The sequence below is a fragment of the Mastigoproctus giganteus genome, chromosome 12 (assembly GCF_048544385.1).
Source record: "Mastigoproctus giganteus isolate SK-2022 chromosome 12, ASM4854438v1, whole genome shotgun sequence".
Taxonomy (NCBI): domain Eukaryota; kingdom Metazoa; phylum Arthropoda; class Arachnida; order Uropygi; family Thelyphonidae; genus Mastigoproctus; species Mastigoproctus giganteus.
In genome coordinates, this window is record NC_143586.1 from 60,569,090 (window position 1) to 60,595,474 (window position 26,385).

At 37.0% G+C, this 26,385-nt stretch overlaps 1 protein-coding gene across 2 annotated transcripts in view; it reads right to left on the reverse strand.

The window, feature by feature from the left end:
- The window catches only part of LOC150077096 (papilin-like), a 724,323-nt gene that overhangs the window by 544,010 nt on the left and 153,928 nt on the right, over window positions 1-26,385 (reverse strand). For both annotated transcript variants that reach the window (XM_090386252.1, XM_090386253.1), the window contains exons 4-5: window positions 15,834-15,894; window positions 5,494-5,596 (exon numbers count right to left, since the gene is read on the reverse strand). In XM_090386252.1, coding sequence (XP_090242378.1) covers window positions 5,494-5,596; window positions 15,834-15,894 — 164 coding nt within the window. The remainder of the gene's footprint in view (window positions 1-5,493; window positions 5,597-15,833; window positions 15,895-26,385) is intronic.

The window sequence follows — 26,385 nt, forward strand, 5'->3', positions numbered from 1 at the left end:
TCAAATTGGTCAGGCAAGACCTGCCCTTAACAAAACCATGCTGCATCTGAGCTATAACTGAATTCTTGTCTAGATGATCCTGCAGTGCTTCTTTAACCAGTGCCTCCATTAATTTACCTGGAACGGAACAGAAGTTAAACTAACAGGTCTATAATTACTTGTGTCAGCCTTTGATCCTCCTTTGTGAATTGGGGTTACATTTGCACATCTCCAGTCTATGGGTACCTCCCCTGAGTCCAAAGAAGCTCTCATAATTATGGCTAGGGGTTTGCTTACTTCCTTTGCTGCCTCCTTTAATATAACTGGATAGATCCCATCCACCCCAGGTGCCTTTTTTATGTTTATCCTCAACAATCTCTCCTCCACTTTCCTCTCACTTATTACAAAATCATCCAGTTCACTGCCAATGTTTACTTTACCTACATCATTCTCCTTCCTGAATAACTCCTCATGCGTGAATGTAGATGCAAAATACTCGTTTAGATTGTTAGCCACCTGAGCAGGATCCTCAACTGTTGAACCATCAATATCCAGTGGACCAATCTGATTCATCCCTTTCCTTCTTGAGTTTAAATATGTAAAGAACTCTTTTCTGTTTTTCTTTGCATCCTTTGCCAAGGATTTTTCGTAGTCTGCCTTTGCCTGCCTAATCTCCTTTGTGACTTGGTTACAGACCAACTTATATCTATCATAGGCTTCCATGTCACCCATTAATTTGTATGTATCCCATGCATTTTTCTTCTCTGCCACATCTCTCATTAGTTCATCTGACAACCATTTAGGCCTAAACCTTGAACAATATTTCTTAGTTGGTATGTAAAGTCTGGTAGCCTCCAAGATTAGTTCCTTGAATGCTTCCCATTTTGAGTTTGCTGTTGGTAACATCATCAGTTGGTCCCACTGTATAGAATTTAAATACTGTCTCAGACCATCATAGTCGCCTTTACGAAAACAAAAACCCTTCCCTTTACCTTTGATGGTAGTTACCTCCTTGAGTAAATCCCACTTCAACACACTGTGATCACTGCCACCTAGTGGTTCATTTATCTGCAGATTCTTAATGCATGAAGAATCACTACTGATAATCAGATCAAGAGTATTGCTCCCTCTTGTTGCCTCACGAACATGCTGATGTAGAAAACAATCATCCAATAAATCCACAAAAGCCTTGCTAGTGTGCGAGTGACCAACCCACAAATTCCAGTCAATATTTGGGAAATTAAAATCCCCCATTATAAGACTCTCTGATTTACTGGCCCACTCTATTTCCCTGTACAATATCTTATTATACTCATCAGAGTCATTAGGCCTATAGCACACTCCTACTCTCAATTTTGATTTCCCTATGCTTATGTCACACCAAACTGACTCGACACTGCCCTGTCCATCGATGTCGACTGGCTTCACTTCCTTGGACTTTATGTGTTTCTTAACTAATAGCATAACCCCTCCTCCCCTCCTGTCCTGTCTATCCTTTCTATACACATTGTATTCCCCAAATTCCAGTTCCGCATTACTTATATCTGTGTGACACCACGTCTCTGATATCCCAACAATATCTGCCTTTGATGTTTTGAGCAATACCTCAAATTCATCAAATTTATTTACCAAACTCCTAGCATTGGTGTACACGCAGGTATACATGCACCTGTTTCTATTCTTAGCTACCCTAACACAACCCATGTGTTTACTTGTACCGCAATGACTCCCAGCAGTCTCTGAAATATCCTGCATCTTGTTTTTCAGGCTTCTGCTCATTTCAATAGAAGCAGTGCAAGAATCACTTCCACCTCTGCCAGTGGCTACTGTTAATCTATTAGTCCTTGTATCCCCCCAACTAGCAGTTTTCCGACCCACCTAACACTGCCTCGACAGCATCAGCAAAAATTCTGAAGGTTGAGGTTGAGGGCATATACCCTATAATTTTAAGGGAGGCAGCAAGTGAGTGCATTGAACCATTAAGGCTAATTATGAAGGAATCACTGGACTCAGGAGGGTTTCCATTGGACTGGAAAAGTGTTGATGTAATGCCAATACATAAAGGTGGTTCTAAGACTGTAGTGTAAAATTACCGACCAGTCAGTCTAACTTTAGTAGTAGGTAAAATTAGGAAGGCAATGATCAAAGGTGGAATTCAGGATCATTTAGATAGAAATGGAATTTTGAAGAATACACAGCACAGTTTTGTAAAGAGAAAATCATGTTTAACAAATCTGGTTAGCTATTTTGAGAAGGTCACTCATGAGTTGGATATAGAGAATAATTTCAGCATTGTTTATTTAGATTTCAGCAAAGTGTTTGACTCAGTCCCACATAAGCAGTTACTTTAGAAGCTGGAACAGGTTGGAATTACAGGGACAATCCTTAGATGGATAGCAGAATGGCTAAAGGCAAGAGGCAGAGGGTTTAATTAAATGGTTATTCTTCAGATTAGGTTAATGTAAGAAGTGGGGTTCCCCAAAGATCAGTATGTATTGGGACCACTGTTGTTTTTGATCCCACCAACAACTTGAAGGCTGAAAAGAAGCACCTGAACTTTCACCTACAGCAGACCTGGCAAATAGATGGGATAACACCACTAAAGGAGATATTGCTAGGAATTTATCTTAAAAATTATCAAGATATATCCCAAGTCTCCACCATGGTTTTTCCCTGGCCTGCACACAACTTTCATGCTTACTGGACACTGATCCATCAGAGCTAAACTCTCAACTCTTGGAATTATTGATGATCCCCTCTGCCACAGTGGAGAGCATGAGAGTTGGAGTCACCTAATGTATGATTGCCCCTTGTGCAAGAACCTTCGTTGCATCCTGATTACTACAATTAACTTCAATCCAAAAGACCACGAGTCCTACTTGTTGTACAGCAACAGAGAGTATGAAGCCTTCTCACAATACTGCAAGGAGTTCTTCACAAGAAGAAGATCCCTACCACTGGAACAATGACAACATCCACCTGCGTAAGAACAGAAAGGTTGAGACCAACTCTCCAAACATCTCATACCAATCTAGATCAACAATGTGGCTATAACTCACCAACAGTGAACTTGCCAAGTGGCAGTCAAGACTGAGCAACCTTGCTTTGTCTACTTTACTTCCCCCTTTCTTACACCCCCACTCACCTAATGGAGATAACTCCATCTTATCTTGGGGATGTCTCAACATCCCCAATCCTTCTGACTGTTCCCTCCCCACTTAACATCTTCTCTCTCTCCCCACACTCTTTTTTTTTTAACTTTTTTTTTTTAAACTTGGTCTTCGTCCAGGAAGCTCAGGTGACCCTGGCAGAGACCAGCCGGAGAAAAAAGATGAGCAGCCTGGCTTACCTCCTAGCAGTATGTGCGGACAATGTGGGGTCCCATCAGGGGCCTTGCGGCTAAAAGCCAGACCTCAATAACAGAGCCTAACAAAATACTTCTCACATACCACACACAATACTTTTGTCTGGCTTTTACAGAGTAATGTATACTTCACAAGAGTACTTATGGTGCAGTTGTGGGAAACCCTCCCCAAACACTGTTGTTTTTGATTTTCTTAAATGACATTGATGAAGGTATAGAGAGCATGACGTCTAAATTTGTAGATGATGTAAAGAGTGGTAGAGTAGTTAATGATCACTGCCAAGCAGAGCTTCTTCAGAGTTACCTAGATAGATTTCGGGGATGATCAGAAAAGTGGCAGCTATGCTTTAATTCAGAAAAATGCAAGGTCTTACACATGGGGAAGAGCAACCCCAAAATAACTTATACATTTGATGGAGTTGAACTAAAGTCAGTAGTGGGAAAAAGGTATTTGGGAGTTATGATATGGTCAGACATGCAACCTTCCTTACAACCTATCTACAATGCTCAGAAAGCATTGTAGATAGGTTACCTTCCTTGCAACCTGTCTACAATGCTTTCTGAGCATTGTAGACAGGTTGCAAGGAAGGCCCATGGTGAGGCATCATATCAGGGTTTTTCAAACATTTTCTAGTAGAAATAAGGATATCATAATCCCATTATATAAGGTATTGTTAGACCACACTTGGAATATTGTGTTCAAGTATGGAGGCTGCACCTAAAAAACACATTGAGCTTCTTGAAAGGGTGCAAAGACAGGTAACTTGCCTGGAGAGATCGGAAAAAGGGTGTCCATATGAGGAAAGACTCAATATGTGGGTTGCACAGCTTGGAAACTAGACACTTTAGAGGAGACTTGATTGAGATGTTTAAGGCTCTGAGAGGCAAAAGTAAAATGAATGATGATGAAATGTTCATGGTTATAAATGATTCTAGAATTAAGGACCATAAATTCAAGTTACAGGGGGAGATGTTTAGACTGGATTGCAGGAAGTTTTATTTTAGCCAGGGAGTTATAAACTACTGGAATAGGTTATCTACCTACAGGAGTTGCATAGCTTGTCTATTTCCTTTTCATTTATTATTTATTAATTATTTGTTTTATTTAATTTTATTATTATTATTTTTATTTTTTATTTTTTTTGCTGTGCAGCATAAGCTTTAGGTTTCCTTGCACCACATGGCAAATACTAATAATAAAATGGCACTTCCAGACCTGTATACAGCACTCAAAGTGTAGCCTGATCACTGCCTTATACAAAGGGATAATCACCTCCTTATCCCTGCTACCAGGGTCCTGAGCTGGATATCATCATTCTTCTCTTTCTTCTGATTCCCTTCTACTTCTGGCTCTCTCTCTCTTAGGGTAACTTGAAAATTTTTTTGGCTGGTGCAGCATAAGACTGAGGCTTTCTTGCACTATATGGCTAATAATAATAATAATAAAGTTCCTGTATATCATTGACAAGATCCCATGACCTGCTCTGGCAGCCTGTCTACACTGCTCTGAAAACTTCATATCTCACTGAACAATTACCCCCAGAACTTTTTCATTCTCCACAACCTGAGTGTAGTACCACAGAGTTGGTACATTACTCTGGGGTTACAGCTACCCATATGCAGTACTTTGCATTTGTCAATGTTAAACTTTAGTTGCCACATCTCAGCCTATCTGCTCAACTTTTCCAGATCCTGTTGCAGCAGTATACCATTGTCACTGACATTAACAATCCTGACAGCCTTTGTATCATCTGCAAACTTGAACATTAAGCCTGTTATACCTTCATAAATATCACTGATAAATGTAGAAAACAACAACTGGCCCCAACACTGAACCCTGGGTGACTCCACTAATAACATTAGTCCACGACGAGCAGTGTCCGTTGATTACCACTCTCTGTCTTCTCCCACTCAACCATCCTTTTATCCATAGCAGCAACTTTCCCTTAATGCCATACTGCTGCAATCTGTACAGCAGCTTTTTATTTCCAACAGTATGAAAAGCTTTCCTGAAATCCAAGTATATCTTATGAATCATTCTATTAAATTAAATTTGCATATTAAAAAATTATCTGCATATTTTTAACTGAGCTGTAATACACTAAATGCTGTATATAAAAAACATAAAATGAAAACATACATTAAATTACCTTTATTGTAAGGAACCCAACTATAAAACTTTCCCTTCCATGACAGACTGTTAAACTGTGCACACTGAGCTTCCCTGAAATCACGAGATCCTTCGGGACAGTCCTAATATCAGCAATTATATATTTAAATTTAACTTTTTTTTTTTTTTTTTTTTTATTTTATTTATAATGTACAGGGTGTTTCAAAATTGCACGGAACAAATGCAGGAACATATTCTACAGCTAAAAATAAGAAAAAAAAGTTACCATAAACACGTCTCAAAAACTTATTTTGGAGATATTAAATATAAATCATAAATTACAACAAAACTAAAAAGAAACTGAAATAAACAGTTAAGAGAAAACACACTAAAGCAGATGTTCAAAGTGATCACCATTTTGTTCAATACAGCACTCAGGGTGATGAATCTACAATTTCCCCTCATGTCTTATCATTTCAGGCTTATCCTTGATGGTGTCAGCATGTTCCAAAATGAAATTTCTGAGTTCATCATATTGTAGTAATATACATAGAATAAACCATGGTTTTCGTGTGATCCCCACACAAAGGTTTGCCATGATGGCCATTGTTGAAGGCTATCCTGACAAATCCAGCAGTTACTGTACTTCCTGTTTAAAAGGTCAGAAACGTCCTGAAATAGGTGGGTATATGGGATGTGTTAGGGTAACTAAGAATAGGAGTAGGAGCATGTATGCTTGCATGTATACCAATGCTAGAAGTATAGTAAATAAATTTGATGAATTTGAAGTGTTGGTCAAGACATCAAAGGCGGATATTGTTGGGATAGCAGAGACGTGGTGTCACACAGATATAAGGAATGCAGAACTGGAATTTGGGGAGTACAATGTGTACAGAAAGGATAGACAGGATAGAAAGGGAGGAGGTGTTATGCTGTTAATTAAGAAAAACATAAAATCAAAAGAAGTGCATCCAGTTGATATAGATGAACAGTGTACTGTTGAGTCAGTTTGGTGTGACATAAGCAATGCAAAAGCAAAAATAAGAGTAGGAGTGTGTTATAGGCCTAATGACTCGAATGAGTACAATGAACAATTGTACAGAGAAATAGAGTGGGCTAGTAAATCGGAATGTCTTATAATGGGGGATTTTAACTTCCTAGATATTGACTGGAACTTGTGGGTTGGTCACTCACACACTAGTCAGACTTTTGTGGATTTATTGGATGACTGTTTTCTGCAGCAGCATGTTCGAGAGGCAACCAGAGAAAGTAATACTCTTGATCTGGTTATCAGCAGTGATCATTCGTGCATTAAGAATTTGCAGATAAAGGAACACTAGGTGGTAGTGATCACAGTGTACTGATGTGGGATTTACTTAAAGATTTAATTACCATCAGGGGTAAAGGAAAGGGTTTTTGCTTCCGTAAAGGTGAGTACAGTGGTCTCCGACAGTTTTTAAATTCTGTACAGTGGGATAAACTGACGATGTTACCAACAGTAAATTCTAAGTGGGAAGCATTCAAGGAATTAATCGTGGAAGCTACTAAAAGTTTCATACCTATTAAGAAATATTGTTCAAGGTTTAGGCCTAAATGGTTACTTAATGAACTAATGAGACTCGTAATAGAGAAGAAAAATGCATGGGATGCATATAAATTATCAAGCGACTCAGAAGCCTATGGCAGATATAAGCTAGTCTGTAATCAGGTGACAAAGGAGGTTAGGCAGGCGAAGGCAGATTACGAGAAATCCTTGGCAAAAGATGCTAAGAAAAACAGCAAGGATTTCTTTACTTATATAAACTCTAAAAGGAAGGGAATGAATCTGATTGGTCCACTTGACATCGATGGTTTGACTGTTGATGATCCTGCTCAGATAGCAAACAAACTGAATGAGTATTTTGCATCTACATTCACACATGAGGAATTATTAAGGTTTGAAAATGGCAGAAGGTTATCAAATTGTAGCAGGATACTTAATGATTTTGGAATAACTGAAAGCAAAGTGGAGGAGAAATTGTTGCAGTTAAACATAAGAAAACCACCTGGGGTGGATGGGATCTATCCAGTTATATTAAAGGAGGCGGCAAAGCAACTAAGCAAACCCTTAGCCATAATTATGAAAGCGTCCTTGGACTCAGGGGAGGTTCCCACGGACTGGAGATGTGCAAATGTATCCCCAATTCACAAAGGGGGATCGAAGGGTGACATGAGTAATTACAGACCAGTTAGTTTAACTTCTGTTTCGGGTAAAATAATGGAGTCACTGGTGAAAGATGCATTGCAGGATCATCTAGACAAGACTGCAGCAATAATTCCGACAGCATGGGTTTGTTAAGGGAAAGTCTTGTCTGACAAATTTGATAGGATATTATGATGTGGTTACAAAGGAACTGGATGCAAAAAATAATTTTGATATCATATATTTGGATTTCAGGAAAGCTTTTGACACTGTTGCGCATGGAAGACTATTGTACAAATTGGAGCAGAATGGTATTAAGGGTAAGTTGCTACAATGGATAAAAGGATGGTTAAGTGGGAGAAGACAGAGGGTGGTAATCAATGGATGCTGCTCTTCTTGGACTAATGTTATTAGTGGAGTCCCACAGGGTTCGGTGTTAGGTCCGCTGTTGTTTTGTATATTTATCAATGATATTGATGAAGGTATATCAGGCTTAATGTTGAAGTTTGCAGATTATACAAAGGTTGGCAGGGTTGTTAATGACAGTAATGGCAGTGTGCTACTGCAACAGGATCTAGATAATTTGGGCAGATGGGCTAAGAAGTGGCAACTGAAGTTTAACCTTGACAAATGCAAAGTACTGCATATGGGTAGAAGTAACCCCAGAGAAATGTACCAACTGTGTGGTACTACACTTAAGGTGGTAGAAAATGAAAAAGACCTGGGAGTAATTGTGCAGTCAGATATGAAGTTTTCTGAGCAATGCAGACAGGCTGCCAGGCCAGGTCATGGGGTTTTGTCAATGATATATAGGAATTTTGATAGCAGGGAAAAGGAGGTGATTACCCCTCTGTATAAGGCAATGGTCAGGCCACGCCTTGAGTACTGCATACAGGTCTGGAGGCCTCATTTTAGGAAGGATGTAGATTTACTTGAGGGTGTACAGAGAAGGGCAACAAGATTGGTGAGGGGAATGAAGGGATCCTCTTACCAAGAGAGGCTTAAGTTCTGCAAATTGCAGCGGCTGGAGACTAGGCACCTGCGCGGTGATCTGATTGAGGTATATAAGGCCTTGAATGGGTTGAGCACGCTGAATTCTGATGAGATCCTTCCACTTGTTCAGATTACGAACCTAAGGGGGCATAAATTCAAATTAAGAAAAGACAGATGTAGAATAGATGTGCAGAAATTTGCCTTTAGCCAGCGGGTGGTTTATTGCTGGAACAAACTTCCATCTGTTGTTGTGGAAGTTGATAGGTTGAATAAATTTAAGGAGGAACTGGACAGGCATTTGGAGGGAATGGTGTGATTTTTTTTTTTTTTTTGTCTGATGCTGCATAAGCTCATACACTTGCTTTCTTGCATCACATGCCACTGCTGCTACTACTACTACTACTACTACTACATCACAGGAAAAGTGGAGTGGTGTATCATTGTGCATAAACTACGGCCTCTGTTCATTTTCAATGGGTATGTCTTGCAACAGTTCCATGAATTGTTCTTTTTTTGTTGTTGTTGTTGTTGTAAAAGGATAAGAGAAATTTACCTCAATATGACACATAGAACACTTCCATATGACTCATACAGAAGCTGTCATACGGAAGAGCTCTATGTATCATACTGAGGTAAATTTCTCTTATTCTTTTACAAATATTGAAACACAATGTAGAACGTATTGAGCATTGTAGCTCTGTTTTTTAAACTAATAAATTGTTCTGAATAAAATGTAGGCATACCATTCCTGAAAGCATTATCTTTAAAAAATGAGGTCCAGTGAGACTGTACCCAAGAACATAACACTAAGCATTAAAGAAAACATAACACTAAGCATTAAAGAAGTAGAATGTGTGAAGTTGTCTTTACAGAAGGATAATACCTTGAGTGCTAGATCCCACCTAAGAATAGAAGATATATGTTGTGCTGTTGAATTATGTCTTTCTAGTACAACCTTGGTTTTCCAAGGAGTGATGTATAAACAGGTTCATGGCACAGCCATGGGTTCTACAATCAGCGCCATTGTCGCAAATCTGGCTAGGGAGGAATTAGAGAATAGGGTTTTTGCGAGATTGGAGTTCCCTATGCGAAAGTGGAAACGACATGTTGATGACACGTTTACTATTGTAAAGAAGGGGAGAGAGGAAGATGTGTCGTCTCATTTCTCAATGGTTTTTTCCCCCTTTATTAAATTTACCTCGGAGGTAGAAATAGATGGCACCCTCCCATTTCTGGACATAATGGTATATAGGGAAGGCCCCAGACTTAGAACCAAGGTTTATAGGAAACCAATGTGTAGGGGCCAGTATACACATTATAGGACGGCACAGACTGCCCAACATAAAAATAGTGTGGCCAGAGCACTTTTGGGTAGGGTGAGGACACATTGCAGCACCTCTAAGGAGGGGAGAAGGAAATTAGGCAAATTACGACGGATCTTATGAGGTGCAGTTACCCCCAGAGGGTCATTGATAAATACAATAGAGAGGAAGAGCCCAATCGGGTAGTTCCGCCTGTACCGCTTACCACAGTGTATGTTCCCTACTATCCGGGCCTGTCAGATCGCATTGCGAGGATGCTTCGCGACTTTCAAACACGCTGTGTGCAGCTCCTGGGTCGGAGGTTGCACACAGTGGTGTCACAGGTCAAAGACCCCATTACTAGGGATTCTAGTAGTGGGGTCGTATATGAGATCACATGCCCAGATTGTGGGGAATGTTACGTGGGGGAGACAGGACGGCGTCTCAAGGACCGTCTGGGGGAACATTCAAGAGCGATACGGACCAGAGGTCAATAAATCCGCCATTCCCGAGCACTATTGGGAAAAACAACACCAGATCTCCCCCGACAATGCTGTCATCCTTGACCGGGCGCATAGATTCTGGGACTGCAAGTGGCTGGAAAGTCTGTGAATTGGATCCTCTGGCAACAATAGCATGAACAGAGACAGGGGAGTTAGGCTTCACCTCCTTTTTGAGGCGGTGGTTTTTGCCAGAGATAAACGTTTTAGTTTTCCACGTCTCCAGACCACTTCCAGTTCTGGTACAAGTGAAAGGAATACCAAGTATGCGCCTGGTCATCCACATGTGCCATGAACCTGGTATTTAAGGATGTGTTGCTTAAGTTTCATTATTGCTAAGGAAGGAGGCAGACACCTCCGAAAGCTTCAATAGTGTTTTTATCGCTTTTAAATTTATATTTTAATGCATTTTAACTTATTTACTTATTTTATCTTTGTTGTAAACTAGTTTTTTGTAAATAATCAAAATTTTTGTAAATATTATTTTAGTCTTTTGTATCATTTTAATTTATTTTATTTTACTATTAAATCAGTTTTAAACGGTTGGTGTATCTGTTTAAATTTGTGGTATTAAAGAAAAAGATGTGTTGATAATGAATACTGACAATTGTATGTAGGTTTTCTTCAGCCTATGTATCAAGAATTATGAATTCCATTTCTTGTAAAACGTGATTCATCTATAAATAAAACTTAGCCAAGAAACTGAGGATCACCCATAACTTGCAAAATGAGCCAGAGACAAAAGTTTGTGTTCATTCATATCTCTTAGCAGCTATTCATCTACAGGCATACTGTGAATGGATACAATTACTGTTTGTGTAATGTTCTCCAAGGGCATACAGATGAAACATTTATGCAACCTGACATTCTGATACTTGGAACAGGAGATTCTGTACAGCATAAGGTATTTGCTCTTCAACATTTGTAATCTCCCTCTAACAGTTTTTACTCATAATGCTTTCAGTGTACCTTTTTCTCTAAATTGTTTCTGAATAGCAGCAAATGTTTTACAATTTGGTGCTTGTCAAATTGGAAATTTATTGGCATATCTGAAAACAGCAGCTACAGAATTCTCATGTACCCCACCATAAATTAAAATCATAAAGTTAACTTGACAAAAGTTAAACAGATTTTTAGTCTCCCATAATATCAGTTTAACAAATGTCATACTGTAAAAAATGAGGTAGATTCATAGAACTTGACAACTAATAGACATATTGACACAGTACATACTGCTAGTACATACTAGCAGTATGTACTGGCCACAGCTTATGTGAGTAGGTGGATATGATTCATGTAGTAAACAATGCCAATCATCTTACTGATGGTATGCATGTTTTCTACTGTTTAAAGCCCATTTTACACAGTCATATTTTTTTGACAAAAATTTGAACATAAAAAATGATTTGACATTTTACATAATTTTGTAAATTATGATTAATTTTTATATCTCAGAAATAAAGACTTCTGAAACGTTCACAAAACCTTCTTTTTTTCTTATTTTTAGTTGTAGAATATGTGAACATACCTTCTCTATCTATATAACATGAATATTTACATGATCCGTCAGAAACAACCAACACATTTTATTAATGTTTTTCCCTGGTCATGTACAGTAGGAGTTTCTGCTTTTAATGAGATTGTACAACAGACTAGGGCGATCGGCTCATCATGGAGCACTAGAGCATTCAACAAGGTTTCATTTGTGAGCATTTTTTTTTTTTTTTGAAAGTAAGCTCCATGCTCCATGTAGCTTACTTTCAAAACAAAGAACAAAGAGTGACTTCATTTATCTGTTGAGTCCAAGACAATCCATTTGGAATTGTGCCTGCATGCTACATTTTGTGAGGGTATTCAAGCACAAAAGTTGTACCCTTAGAAATGCCACTGTTCAAGAAATTGCTACAAATGACAAAATGAATCATCTAAATTTCTGTATGCATTTTATGGTATTAAAATGGACAATACCTGACCTTGAAATGAAACTGTTTATGAGTGATGAAGCATGGTTTATGTGAATTATGTGAATGCACGAGTATATGGAATTCCCAATATTCCTCATCAATTTCATGAATTTCCACTTTACTCAGCAAAGGTGACAGCATGGTCTGTTGTTTCAAGGTTTAAGTTTACAGGTCCTTGTTTTTTTTTTGAAAATAAAAACAGCCAAGCAGTTTCAGTCAACACAGAATGTCACTTGATATTATTTGGGAGTTCCAACCACAATTTAAAAAAATTACAACGTAGACAAGATATGACATCATTACAAAGGAGCAAAATCTCATACTGCAACAGTGGGTATGAGTCTTTTATACAAAATATTTCCAGGCTAGCTCATTTCTCACTTTGGAGATGTGCTGTGGCTGTCTCATTCTGTTCATCTTGTAGCACCTGACCACTTTTTATCAGGATACCTTGAAAGCCACTAAGCAACTAAGCCATGAATTACCAAACATTTGAATACATGTATTTATGAAGAAATTTCTGACATAAATGAAGAAATGCTCTGCAAAGTTATGATGAATTTGCTCAGCGGGTTCAAAATTTATAACACCCTCAAAGGAGGCATATTCAATGTTTTCAAGATCAAACTCTCAAATGTAAGTGAGTTTGTCCTAGATATAGTCAATAAAATATTATTTATATTTAGTTATTTATTTTATTTATTATCATTTCTATTTAATATTTTAATATTATTTATTATTAACATGTAGGTTAGTGCAAAAATATATCATTTTAACGTAGCCATCTACCAAAGTAGTTAAATTAATTAATTAAATTGGCATCGTTTTGGTTATATCTCATATTGTTGGTTGGTTGGTTGGTTTTTTTTTTTAGGAGCATTAGCAAGTAAGGCCATATTGCTCCGTGAATATGCAGTGGTCATTCCCTGACCTTTCCGCATCCTCCGTATTTGGTGGTGACGGGCATCTCATATTGTGAATGCCTTCACAACGAGTTGCCATGGTATTGTATTACCTCGAATAAATAACACTTCACCAGTGGAGAAGGTGAAGTATTATTTATTCAAGGTAATACAATACCATGGCAACTCGCGAAGGCATTCACAATATGAGATACAACCAAAATGGTGCCAATTTAATTAATTTATTTAACTACTTTGGTAGATGGCTACGTTAAAATGATGCTTTTGCACTAACCTACATGTTAGTCATTCTACCTCATAGCATGAGCCCTTAAATAATTTATATTATTTATTATTTACCATAAAAATTTATCAGTTGTTTCTGATGGATCCTGTATAAATAAAACTAAGACACAAATTTCACTCTCAATCTTATACTGTAAAACAACAACAAATAAAAACACCTTTCTGATAATATTTATTTTGACAGTTAGGTGTCTGATGAAGAACATAATTTAAATAACTTAATCTACTGCTGGGCCTGTAATTACTAACAGGTTTTAAAGTAATATATGGATGTGGTGTTGCATACCGCCTTTTAAAAAATTGAAAAAAAAAAAAAAGGGAGGATATTATGACCTCCCAATAAAACTTCATTCTTTAACAACTATAAAAACTGTTGTTTAACAAACAACCAGCACTATTTTCACTTAATCTATGAAGTCAATTTCTGTGTTAAAAATTTCATGGGATTAAAGTGGAAGCTGATTTAAAGAGCCCAAAATATTTATCTAAAGATCCTGAAATATTATAATATATAAAACATTCAATTTTGATACCAAATGGATTTTGATTCAAAAACTAAAACTGCTACCTTTTCAGCAGTAACATTTTAAAACTTTTTAAAAAACATTTGTAATGATTTTGCACTGCCATAATACAGTCAGTCCTTGTATAGCACGATAGTTGTGTTCCTAGAAACCCTCGTGCAATGCAAAATCGTGCAATATGAACAACAGGCCCTATGGGAAAAATAGGGTTAGGTGCCGACCACCCAAGACTGAACACACATTTGTAACCGAACACAATAAATAATTGTAATAAAATAGTTACGTATTTTATTACGACTATTACGTAATAAAATATTGCTAATGCTTTTGCTTCTATCGTAAGCAAACTTTTTTTTTGTTTGATTTTCTATCCAAACAGATGACAGCGGTTCCATCTCTTCCAATTCTTGTGCCTTAATTTAATGGATTTTAATTACACTTTGAGTTGTTCCTGCTATGAAAGTTGTTTTTATTTTCTCTGCATTCTTTGTAATTCTCGGCATTGCCTCATTTAGGTCTGTAGCACGTGCAATATCACATGGTCTTTCATTTCGCTCAAAGCATTTCACAATTTCATATTTTTTCTCTATCAACAGAGGCGGACTGGCCATAAGCCTTACCGGGGAAACCCCGGTGGGCCGGAGGCTGGTGTGATTTTGGCCATAAACCATAGTATGAGGCCACTATAAATTTTCCTGGGTAAGAATTTTTGACCCAGTCTGCCTCTGTTTATCGATATTGCTTTTCTTTTTCTCTCTGAATCTGTAGTGTCTTCACCAGGATGCTTCCTTTTCACACCTTTTAAGTATTTTACTCATTTTTAGGGAATAAAGCAAAATTACAAAATGAGGAGGTACGCCTGATACACATAAACAAAGCTGCGCATGGGTAGCAACTGAATAAACAACACCGTAAAGGCAGAGATACACTATTAACACCTCACATTTTACTAAAGCACATTTCTAGGGGTTACTACCATAAAACAATAAAAACAATTTCCAGTTGCGTTTCTGCTAGTGGAATCTGTTATAAACTGGTAGTAAACTCGATCTAATTGCATTTGCGATAATACCAATAGCTGGAATTGTATGGGTTTTTATGTTATTATGGTGAAATGTGTTTCCCCTTCACTGATATAAGAAACATAAATACATTTTCAGAATCTTCTCTTCATTCCTATCGTGTTGCATTAGGTTGGGGTGATTCTGCGTTCGACTGCCATTTCTTGTAAACACAAAGGCGAATCGTGCATAAGCGAATTCGGTTCGTGTTATATAAGATATCATTCCCCTATTTATAAATCATGTATGATCGAATTCGTGTAATGTAAACATGTGTTATACGAGGACTGACTGTATTGATTTCCTTAAAAAATAGTTTCAGAGCTGAAGCTCCGCTATTATTTTTTGGTGGTAAAGGAAAGAACACTTCCAACTTGATGTATTATTTTCTGAGAGTTACAAATATGAAAATACTTATCTTCATAGTGCTGTGCATAATTGCATAATTTCATTATCTTGTTTACATCTGTGAGTGGACAAAAAGCAAAAAATGACAGAAACTGTAGTAATGGAACTGAGGGATACCTGTAAATTATTTCAGGAAGTTTGTTTTTCAAGTCTTTTAAACAGACAGCACAAAACTCAGGCAAAATACAAAATCCTGAAAAAGAGCAACACCTTATCAAAAGTATTTTAATAATACTAACCTGAATATTACATGAAAAATACCTTTTGGAAGAACCAACACATGAATAAGTTCCATCAGACCTACAAAAAACAAAATAAAATAAATAAATAAATGATGACAATTAAATTATTAATTAATTTATTACATTAGAAACTAAGAATTTTTTTAGAAAAAAAAAAAAAAACGCCAGTAGCAAAAGGACACTGTAGTTTGCGGGTCCACTAGGATAGCTGGAAAGTATTGATTTAGTACCCATTGGGTACTAAATTAACACTTTACCCTACATTACCCATATACATTACCATTTGTTTATAATCTGCACTGAAAATTGTCTGCTGAATGTTCAAAAAATGTATATATAAGGTTTAATCAAAAATTATGGTGAATGTTGCAAAAAATTTATTTTAATCAAAGATATATATTTACATTGTTAATATTCTACAATATAAAAAAACTCCTACAACCACACATTTGTTCCACCAAAACATTTCTCGAAATCTTCTTTTGTGGATAATTTTAGGCAGTTTATCATGTTTGAGAGTATTTCTTGAGCCAATTCAAATAGTTTTCCTTTCATGTCCTGTTTTAATTTTTGAAATTAGATAAAGTTGCACACAGGCAAATAAGATGCATACAACAGGGGAATTGTTATTGTGAAGGAGCCAATCATTCCTGCCATTTTTGGGTCATTTATACCAGACTGCATCTCTCAAACATTTTAAAACTTCTTGGTAGTAGGCTGCATTAACAACCTGTGGAATGAATTCTAGTAACAACATCCTCTCATCAAATGCAATCATACTGATTTTGTGATTTTGACTGTATACCTTTTTTTGGCCTTGGTGATTCTATTTCCCATTAGAAGCTTTGAACCTTCGTGTCTGGGTTAATATTCATACCTTACTCATACAACTCAGCTGAAATAAGGACTTTATGTCTTTAATCACAAGTAAGAATGCATGGAACAAGCTTTGCACTCATTCACCTCACACATATCTCAGTCAATATGGTCTGAACTGAATTTTTAAATATGTACACCAATTTTTGCCATGCAGCTCAACTCTGTGATATAACTCTCATTGGTTGTCATAATGAAATTAAAAACAATCAATGAGGGATATATCACTCTTAATTAAAACTGACCACTGTAGTTATTCAAACTGTACATCATAAAAAGTTTAGAAAAAAAGTCAGTATTTATTGCATCTCTTACCAGTGATCAGTCTATGAGAAAACTATCCAAACGTATTAGGGTTTTAGTTCAAGTTAACTTGGTTATATATGTATGAGGATATTTCAAAAAATAGCACTTCTATGTGAATGACTATTCTCATATAGATGTATGAATGACATATAAGAACACTTAGATGCACATCATTTTCCCTCATCACCATACATATTTAAGCATTTGTCCCACAAACCTTGACTTTGAAGAAATAAAAGTATAAAGTATCCAATGATGGTGTTATATAGCACAAGGAAGCCACACACTTTTGCTGTAGTAGCAAAAAAAAAAAAAAAACCAACCAAGCAGATAAGAAAACGGAAATTTGCCTTTAGCCAGCGGGTGGTTGGTTGGTGGAACAGACTTCCATTCCTTGTGATGGAGGTTGATTGCCTAAATAAGTTTAAGGCTCAGCTGGACAGGTATTTTGAACGAACAGAGGGGTGAAGTGGAAGTGGGTTTTTTTTTTTTTTTTTTTTTGGCTGATACTGCATAAGCTTGCTTTCTTGCATCAAATGCCTCTACTAATGCTAATGCTAATGCTAAAACACAAATTATATGCATCCCTTCTCACACAGGTAAGCATCCAGCAGACCCTTGAATTTATTCGAACTGTCAGCCTCAACTAACTGTGAGGGCTACTTGTTCCATCTATCAACAACTTACTGGCTAAATGAAAACTTCCTACAATCTAATCTAAACCTCGAGAATTCCACCTTCATTCATTTTACTAATCCCTCTCAAAGAATTATAAACCTCAATTAGGAAACCTCTTAGGTGGCTGGTTGCCAAGCTCTGTAGCCCACATAATCAGTCTTTCCTCATATGGTCATCCTTCTGCCGATCTCACCATTTGAGTTGCCTGTCTTTGGACCCTTTCAAGAGGCTCAATGTCTTTTTTCAGAGGAGAACACAGTATTCCAAGTGTGATCTTACAATTGCCTTATACAGCGGGATTACGACCTCCCTATCTCTACACGATAGCGTTTGATAAATCACTGATAGAACGCCATGGGCTTTCCTGGCTGCCTGTTTACACTGTTCAGAAAACTTCATATCTGCCCGTAGTGTAACTCCCAGATTCCTTTTCTCCTCCACTGTTTTTTATTCAATCCCACGAAGTGTATAATTTATTTGTGGGCTGCTATTCCCCAAGTGTAAGACCATGCATTTAGCAGCATAAAAACATAGCTGCCACTTCTCTAATCATCTTTCAAGTCTGTTCAAGTTATCCGGAAGGAGTCATCAGGTCATCTGGCTTGGCACTGATCATTAACGACCCTGCCAATCTTTATGTCATCTGCAAATTTTTACATCACGCCTTCTATTCCTTTGTCAATTTCATTTATGAAAATGAAAAACAAGTGGTCCAAGAACCAATCATTGAGGGACCCCACTCCTGACGTTACACCAATCTGAAGAACGTCCATTAATCACAACCCTCTGCCTTCTGCCCTGCAGCCACCCAGCAGTCCATCTTAGAATCTTACCAGTAATCCTAACCTGTTCAAGTTTATACAGTAACATCATATGAAGGACTGAGTCAAATGCTTTGCTAAAATCCAAATAAACTATGTCGAAATTATTCCCTAAATCCAGCTCATGAGTAACTGTGTCAAAATAGCCTACTAAATTAGTTAAGCATGATTTATCCTTAACAAAGTCATGTTGTGAGTCTTTCAGAATGCCATATCTATCTAAATGACCCTGAATTGCAATCTTAATTACTGCCTCTAAGATTTTCCTACCACTGAAGTCAGACTAACCGATTTGTAGTTATCAATTTCACTCTTAGAACTGCTTTTATGTATTACTGATACATTGGCACTTCTCCAATCCAAAGCAATCTCCCCTGAGTCCAAAGATTCCCTCATAATTAACTTCAATGGTTCAATACACTTCCTCACACCCTCCCTCAAAACTACAGGGTAAGTGCCATCAACTAAGGGAGCCTTACTTGCCTTTATGCTCAAAAGTTTTTCTAATAAACATCATCTGTAATTAAGACATCATTAATTTTATATGGGTCAGCCTCAATCGCATAGCCTCTTCTCAGCATAACAGGACTTTTGTCAGTAAAGACAGATGCAAATTCAAATCATCCTGTTCAATTCATCCACAACATCATGTGGGTTCTCTAAAGCTTTCTCACACCCGGTGTACAAGGGTCCAATCTGATTCGCTTTTTTCTTCCTTGCATTCACATACACAAAAAATTCCCTATCTTCATTTTTGTCTCTTATGCAGCCTTGGCCTCCCTGACCTTAATTGTGGTACTATTAGAGATCAATCTGTAAGAGAGAGAATTACATTTAATAAATTTTAAGCAATTTAAAATTTTTACTTACCCTAAAAATATTTTTCTCTACCTTTCCTGGAAATGAATTCAATGTAGGCTGTTTTGTAACTTGAGCTCGCTGTTGCTATTGGCATGTGCGGGCATGCAGCCTTGACATTTAAAAATCAGTTTCACTAAATAAGTAAAATTTTCTGACTTTAAAATTACATCTGAAGATACTGTTTGACATCTAAAAGTTATGTGCTGCCAGTGTGTCTCCCCCCCGAACACACAGCTGGTTTTCATGGCCAATTGTTTTTTTTTTTTTTTAATCTACAAACAATCAATGTTCCAAATCAAGCCCTTTGGTATGGATTCTATATGTACTCCTTATTATCATGTTTTTCTAATGAAATGTCCATATGTTTCCAGTCAAAACATCCAGGTAATACAATGGAGGCATGTTATGCAGAAAATAATCAACATGCAAAACAGTAAACACAAACATAGTTCTTAGATTTTGATTATATGAGCAAATGCCATTTCTGTTACTGGTTTTTAAAAAATTATTGTAATGGAAGTTATTGAAATGCCTCTTTTGTCATTCCATAGGCATTCTTCATCATTTGGATGGCAACATATATGTCCTTGCATATTATGCTGCATCACTATGAATCACTGAGTGGTATATAATCAACTCACCTGGATCAAAACTGATAGAACATTTTTCAAATTCACTTTATTTACATCCACAAGATTTCAATGCATGTGCATCTTGGTTTGGTTTTTCTCAGTTACCACTGAACCAACATATCCTGCTTTAGTGATGATTCATTTAAGAATGAAAATTCCTGATGTTTAATTACATAATCAAAAGATTTATATTTGATTTTTACAGGAATTTCAAAAATTTTAGAAGTGTCCATTTATTTCTTTTTTTTTTTTTTGCACCTGATCAAATTTCCCCCTTTCATCACAATACCTTTAGCTATTGGATGACCTTCTGCCTTTAGCCAGTGGATAGTTCATTGCTGGAACAAACTTCCATCTGGTGTTGTAGAGGTGGGTAGTTTAAATAAATTCAAGGAAGAACTAGACAAATTATTAGAGGTGGGATGGACAGGTGATATGGGAAGGGGGTTGGGGGGGGGGGCTGACTCTGTATAAATTTGCTTTCTTCCATTATTTTCCACCAGTAATACTAATATATTAAGTGATACTATACATCAGCTAATGTTTTTTTGCTTCTCATTGAAGAGTTCAAATCCTTTGAAAATTTTTGAAATGAACAGGTGCAGTTTTTGCTTATGTTCAGAAGTTAAGTTTTGTTTAAGTGCATCTTTGCTTAAGTTCAGAAGATGCACTCAATTACTGCAAACTTTGTACTAAATCAGAAGAGTTTGTAGGTATGCAAAAGTAGTTCAAGGGAGGGGGGGGGGAAGAGAGTGGTGTCATCACTGTTAAAGGCAAAGTTTATAATTCAGGAAAATATAATTCTATCAACTGGCCAAATAAACACAGAGAACACAAATATGTTAAAATTATAGAATACCTTTAAAAAAAGGCATGAATGCATATATATCATTAAGAAAACAGGGTAAGAAAATGATGCCAATATGGATGAATAATGAACTGGCCAGTTTAATGAGAAATGCTCATTAAATTGGCCTTACATGCCTTTAGGCTTGAGCCTAAAGGCAAGTAAGACAAGTATTTTTTATCACTGTTTTACAGTAGACATTAACTATTTTTTTTTATTTTAATTTTTTCTTTATTTGTGTTTAATGGTTTGTATGGATTTCCAGAATCATTATGATAATTTCATTTTTATTATAGAAATAGTCTAATTAAAGAATATTATATATTGCTTGATACAATATTTTATTTCACAGAGTAACGACAACAACAACCAACAAACCATATGAAGCAACATTAGTAAGTAGCCACACAATGTGTCGGAGTTCAAGAATAAATCAGGATGTTCTATAATCACTTCTACTGCAAATGCGAAAAACCATAATAATGCAAAAAATTATAACATAAACTGAAACACTGATTACAATAAACAATGTTTTTTCTATGTATTAGTATACATCTGGTTGAGACCACAAAAGTGATAACATTAAACAAATGATAACCTTATCCATAATCACAACAAAGACATTGCCTGGTGTAGATTGTGGCAATGATTGAGACCACAAAAGTGATAACATTACACAAATGATAACCTTATCCATAATCACAACAAAGACTCTGCCTGGTGTGGATTGTGGCAATGATTGAGACCACAAAAGTGATAACATTAAACAAATGATAACCTTATCCATAATCACAACAAAGACACTGCCTGGTGTAGATTGTGGCAATGATCATCAGCTGCTTCACATCAATTTCAAGCTGACTGAAGCTGAAAAAGATCATGAATATGGTATTCCCATATTCATTAATGACTGGATGTAGAAAATATTTCCAACGATTATATAATTGAAACAAGCAATTGCTTTCAAGCTCTATTAGAAGTGGATGAAGAAATGCTCCTTGAGAAAATGTGGGACAATACAAAAAGCATTATTAAGGAATCAGCAAATAGATACATTAGAGAAAAGAAAAAGATTAGGAAAGCATGAATTACAGAAGCCACTTTTAAACTTATTGAACAAACAGAGAAGAACTGCAAAAGGCCAGGGTATGCAAGTTAAGAAAGAGTATTAGAAACTGAGAAAAGTTATCAAGTGCTGTTTAATTCATGACAAACAGGATTATATAAATCAAAAGTGCAAAGAAATTGAAATACACAAAAAAGAAAACAACACTAAGAAGATGTATGATGTTAATGAGTCCTTAAGACAAAAGTTCCATCTAAAACTTAATGTTATTAAGGACTCCAAGGCTGAAATTTGAACAGAGGAGAACACAATTAAAGGAAGATGGAAAGAATGCTGATGATGGAAAGAAAGAAAGAATGCTATGAAAGAATCATAGCACTGGCTGACACTAATGATCTGCCCTCCCGTTTTCAAGAGTGTGATCACGAACCAGTTCCATTGAAGGAAGAAGTCGAAAAAGCCATCAGAGAACTGAAGTGTGGCAAATCACCTGGAATTGATGAAATCCCAGCAGAATTGATTAAAGCTACAGGTGTAAAGGGCACTGAGATTTTTTATAAAATGATTATAAAGATTTGGGAAATAGGACAGTGGCCATCAAACTGGAAGTAATCAATTTTCATTCCTTTACCAAAAAAAAAAGAGATTTGAAAGTTTATCATTATTAGTATTGGTATTAGTAGTAGCAAACAATGCAAAAAAGCAAGATTAAAAATCATGAGCAAAAAAAAAAAAAAAAACTTTCCGCATCAACTGTCCATCCCCTTCAATAAGTTCTAGTTCTAGTTCTAGTTCTTCCTCGAATTTCTTCAAAACTACTCACTTTCACAACAACAACAGCTGGAAGTTTGTCCCAATAATCAACTAGGTGATCTAGTTTTATTGGGAGATTCTATTGTCAGGGAAACAGGTAACATTCTTTGTAATAAAGACAGGCAGTCCAAAACCAGAATGTGTTTCCAAGAGCAATAATTGATGATGTCACCAACAGACTGCCAGATGTTAAAGGAGGTAAAGAGAGAATTATTATTCATGTAATATTAAACTAACATATTAAACAAACATGACCTGACCATCTGTTGGAGAAATATAGGACTATGCTGAAAAAATGCTGAGGGTTAGGTCAGAATCTGTATATGTCTGCCATGTGAATTCACTTGAGACATGAGGGAATCTGCAAGGTTCTAGGGAAGAAAGTTTTATCAGTATGACCTGCACTTGTAGGTAGAAGGAATTCTTATCAGTATGACCTGCACTTGTAGGTAGAAGGAATTATTCATTTGAACAAAGGTGGTGCAAGGATTTTTGCCAGTATCATTGAGGATAGCTTAGTGGGTCAGGAAACTGCTAGTTGGGGGGTGGGAGAAGGATAATTTAGATCTGCATTTATCTGATGATATGGGTCAAAGTTAATGCCTGCATTCGTCTCGTGAATTCTTGTTTGTTGCCACAACAGCTAATATTGATAAGATGCTCTGAGGGTAGCAATGTTTCAAATGAGAGGGACGATAAAGCTTGAAATACAAACCTAAATAACTTCAAGGGGGTGTGTGTCAGGGTAGTGTAAACTATACAAGATTACTTACTCTAAACTGTGTCTACAGTAAAGTCAGGAGTGTCATCAATAAAATGGCCCTGGTTAAGACAACTAATGCTGATATAATAGGGCTAACAGAAATATGATGCAACCCAGATTTTGGGGATGACGAGTTCCATTATGGTATGTATAATGTATTTAGGAAAGACAGAGAAGATAGAAGGGGTGAAAGGGGGTCGTGCTTCTGATCGAAAGCAACCTGAGTGCAAAAAGAGCTTTTGCTGACTCTGAAGTTACATCTGCCAGCATAGAATCTGTGTGGTGCGAGTTAGATGGAAGCAAAGGAACAATGAGAGTGGGAGTAATCTACAGACCAGAAGGTTGTGAAGAATATGATGAGAGTCTTTACATGCAGATGGAATGGGCAAGCATGAATGTCTTATTAAGGGTGACTTTAATCTGCCCCAGATTGATTGGAATAAGTAGGAGGAAAACTCATGATGGGGAAAAACTTTTTTAAATAAACTAGATGATTATTATTTGTACCAGCATTTTAGAGAAAGTATTAAGTGCAAGAAAATTCTTGATCTCATCATTACTAATGAATCAGATGACATCACAGGGCTCAGAGTACAGGAAGTGATCATGCAATCATCAGTTGGAAGATGAAGAAAGATGTTGCAATAGTTAAAGGTAAAGGCAGCGGTTTTAACTTTGGAAGAGGGGACTTTGACAGTTTAAGGCACTATATGGCATCTGTGAATTGGGTAGATTGCCAAGAGATGGGAATACATTTGAATTATGAAATACTTTTAAAGCAAAAATCACAGAAGCCATGAATGCATACATACATTTAAGAAAATATTGAGGAGGGGGATGCTGAAGTCAATGATGGCAGAGCTGGCTGGTCAAATAAAGCAGAAAAAGATAGGATGGAACAGTTACAGAGTGATGAAAAGTACAGAAGCCTACAACAGGTACACAGGTGCCTCCGTAGCCAGGTGGGAAGGAGCAGCAGTGCGTAGCACACGCTTCTTGATTAGACCGGGGTTCGAGCCCGCCACCACCAAATACGGAGGATGTGGAAAGGTCAGGGAATGACCACCGCATATCCCAGTGCAATATGGCCTTAGTTGATAATGCTCCTAAAAACCAAACAAACAACAGGTACAGGTTAATCTCTAATAGTACCACAAATAAGGCCAGGGAAGCCAAGGCTGTTTACGATAAAGCATTGGCTATGAGAGCAAACAATGAGAACAAGGAATTTTTCATGTATGTGAATACAACAAAGAAGAAGGATAATCAGATTAGACCCTTGTGCACTGCATGTGGGAAATTCTTAGCTAACCCAGTTGATGTTGCAGATGAGCTGAATAGGTACTTTGCATCGGTCTTTACTGAAGAATGACCCTTAATGCTAAGAAGACGCTGTGCCAGTGAGGCTGAGCCATATAAAATTAGTGATGTTGTAATTACAGATGATTGTTTGTTAGAAAAACTTTTGAACATAAAGGCAAGTAAAGCTCCCAGAGGTGATGACATATATCCTATAGTTTTGAGGGAGAGTGTGAGAAAGTATATTGAACTATTGAAGTTAATTATGAGGGAATCTTTGGACTCAGGGGAGATTGCTTTGGATTGGAGAAGTGCCAATGTATTGGCAACACATAAAAGCAGTTCTAAGAGTGAAATTGATAACTATAAATTGGTTAGTCTGACTTCAGTAGTACGAAAAATCTTAGAGGCAGTAATTAAGATTGCAATTCAGGGGCATTTAGATAGATATGGCATTCTGAAAGACTCACAACATGGCTTTGTTAAGGGTAAATCATGCTTAACTAATTTAGTAGGCTATTTTGACACAGTTACTCATGAGCTGGATTTAGTGAATAATTTCGACATAGTTTATTTGGATTTTAGCAAAGCATTCGACTCAGTCCTTCATATGATGTTAGTGTATAAGCTTGAACAGGTTGGGATCACTGGTAAGAATCTAAAGATGGATTGATGGATGGCTGCAGAGCAGAAGGCAGAGGGATGTGATTAATGGATATTCTTCAGATTGATGTTACCTCGGGGGTGGAGTCCCTCAATGATCGGTTCTTGGACCACTACTGTTTCTCATTTTTATAAATGACGCTGACAAAGGGATAGTGTGATGTCAAAATTTGCAGATGAAGTAAAGATTGGAAGTTTTTAATGATTGGTGCCAAGTAGTGCTCCTTCAGAATGACTTAAACAGACTTGAAAGATGGTCAGAGAAGTGGCAGCTATGTTTTAATGCTGCTAAATTCAAGGTCTTACACTTGGGGAATAGCAACCCACAAATAAATTATACATTTTGTGGGATTGAATTAAAAACAGTGGAGGAGGAAAGGAATCTGGGAGTTATGACTACGGGCAGATATGAAGTTTTCTGAACAGTGTAAACAGGCAGCCAGGAAAGCCCGTGGTGTTCTATCAGTGATTTATCAAACACTATCGTGTAGAGATAGGGTGGTCATAATCCCGCTGTATAATGCAATTGTAAGATCACACTTAGAATACTGTGTTCAAGTATGGAGACCTCGTCTGAAAAAAGGCATTGAGCCTCTTGAAAGGGTCCAAAGACAGGCAACTCAAATGGTGAGATCGGCAGAAGGATGACTGGCTAAGGTAAAGAAAGCCAACATGAGAACGATGAGAAACATCATATAACTTACGCAGAAAATTAGTTTCCCAACACCGGACTCTAGCGCTGCTCGCTCGGTAAACAGACGGTAGGTGTTATTGGTCTGGAGCTGAAATCGAGAAGGATATATTGACTGACAAGTAGGGGTGGCAAATTATGAAATGATTGGCGGTGGGTGCGACAGAGGACAAGCTACTGTGTAGTCATTGGTTGGCATTATAATGTGTATTTATGAGTAAAGAACAGTGCAT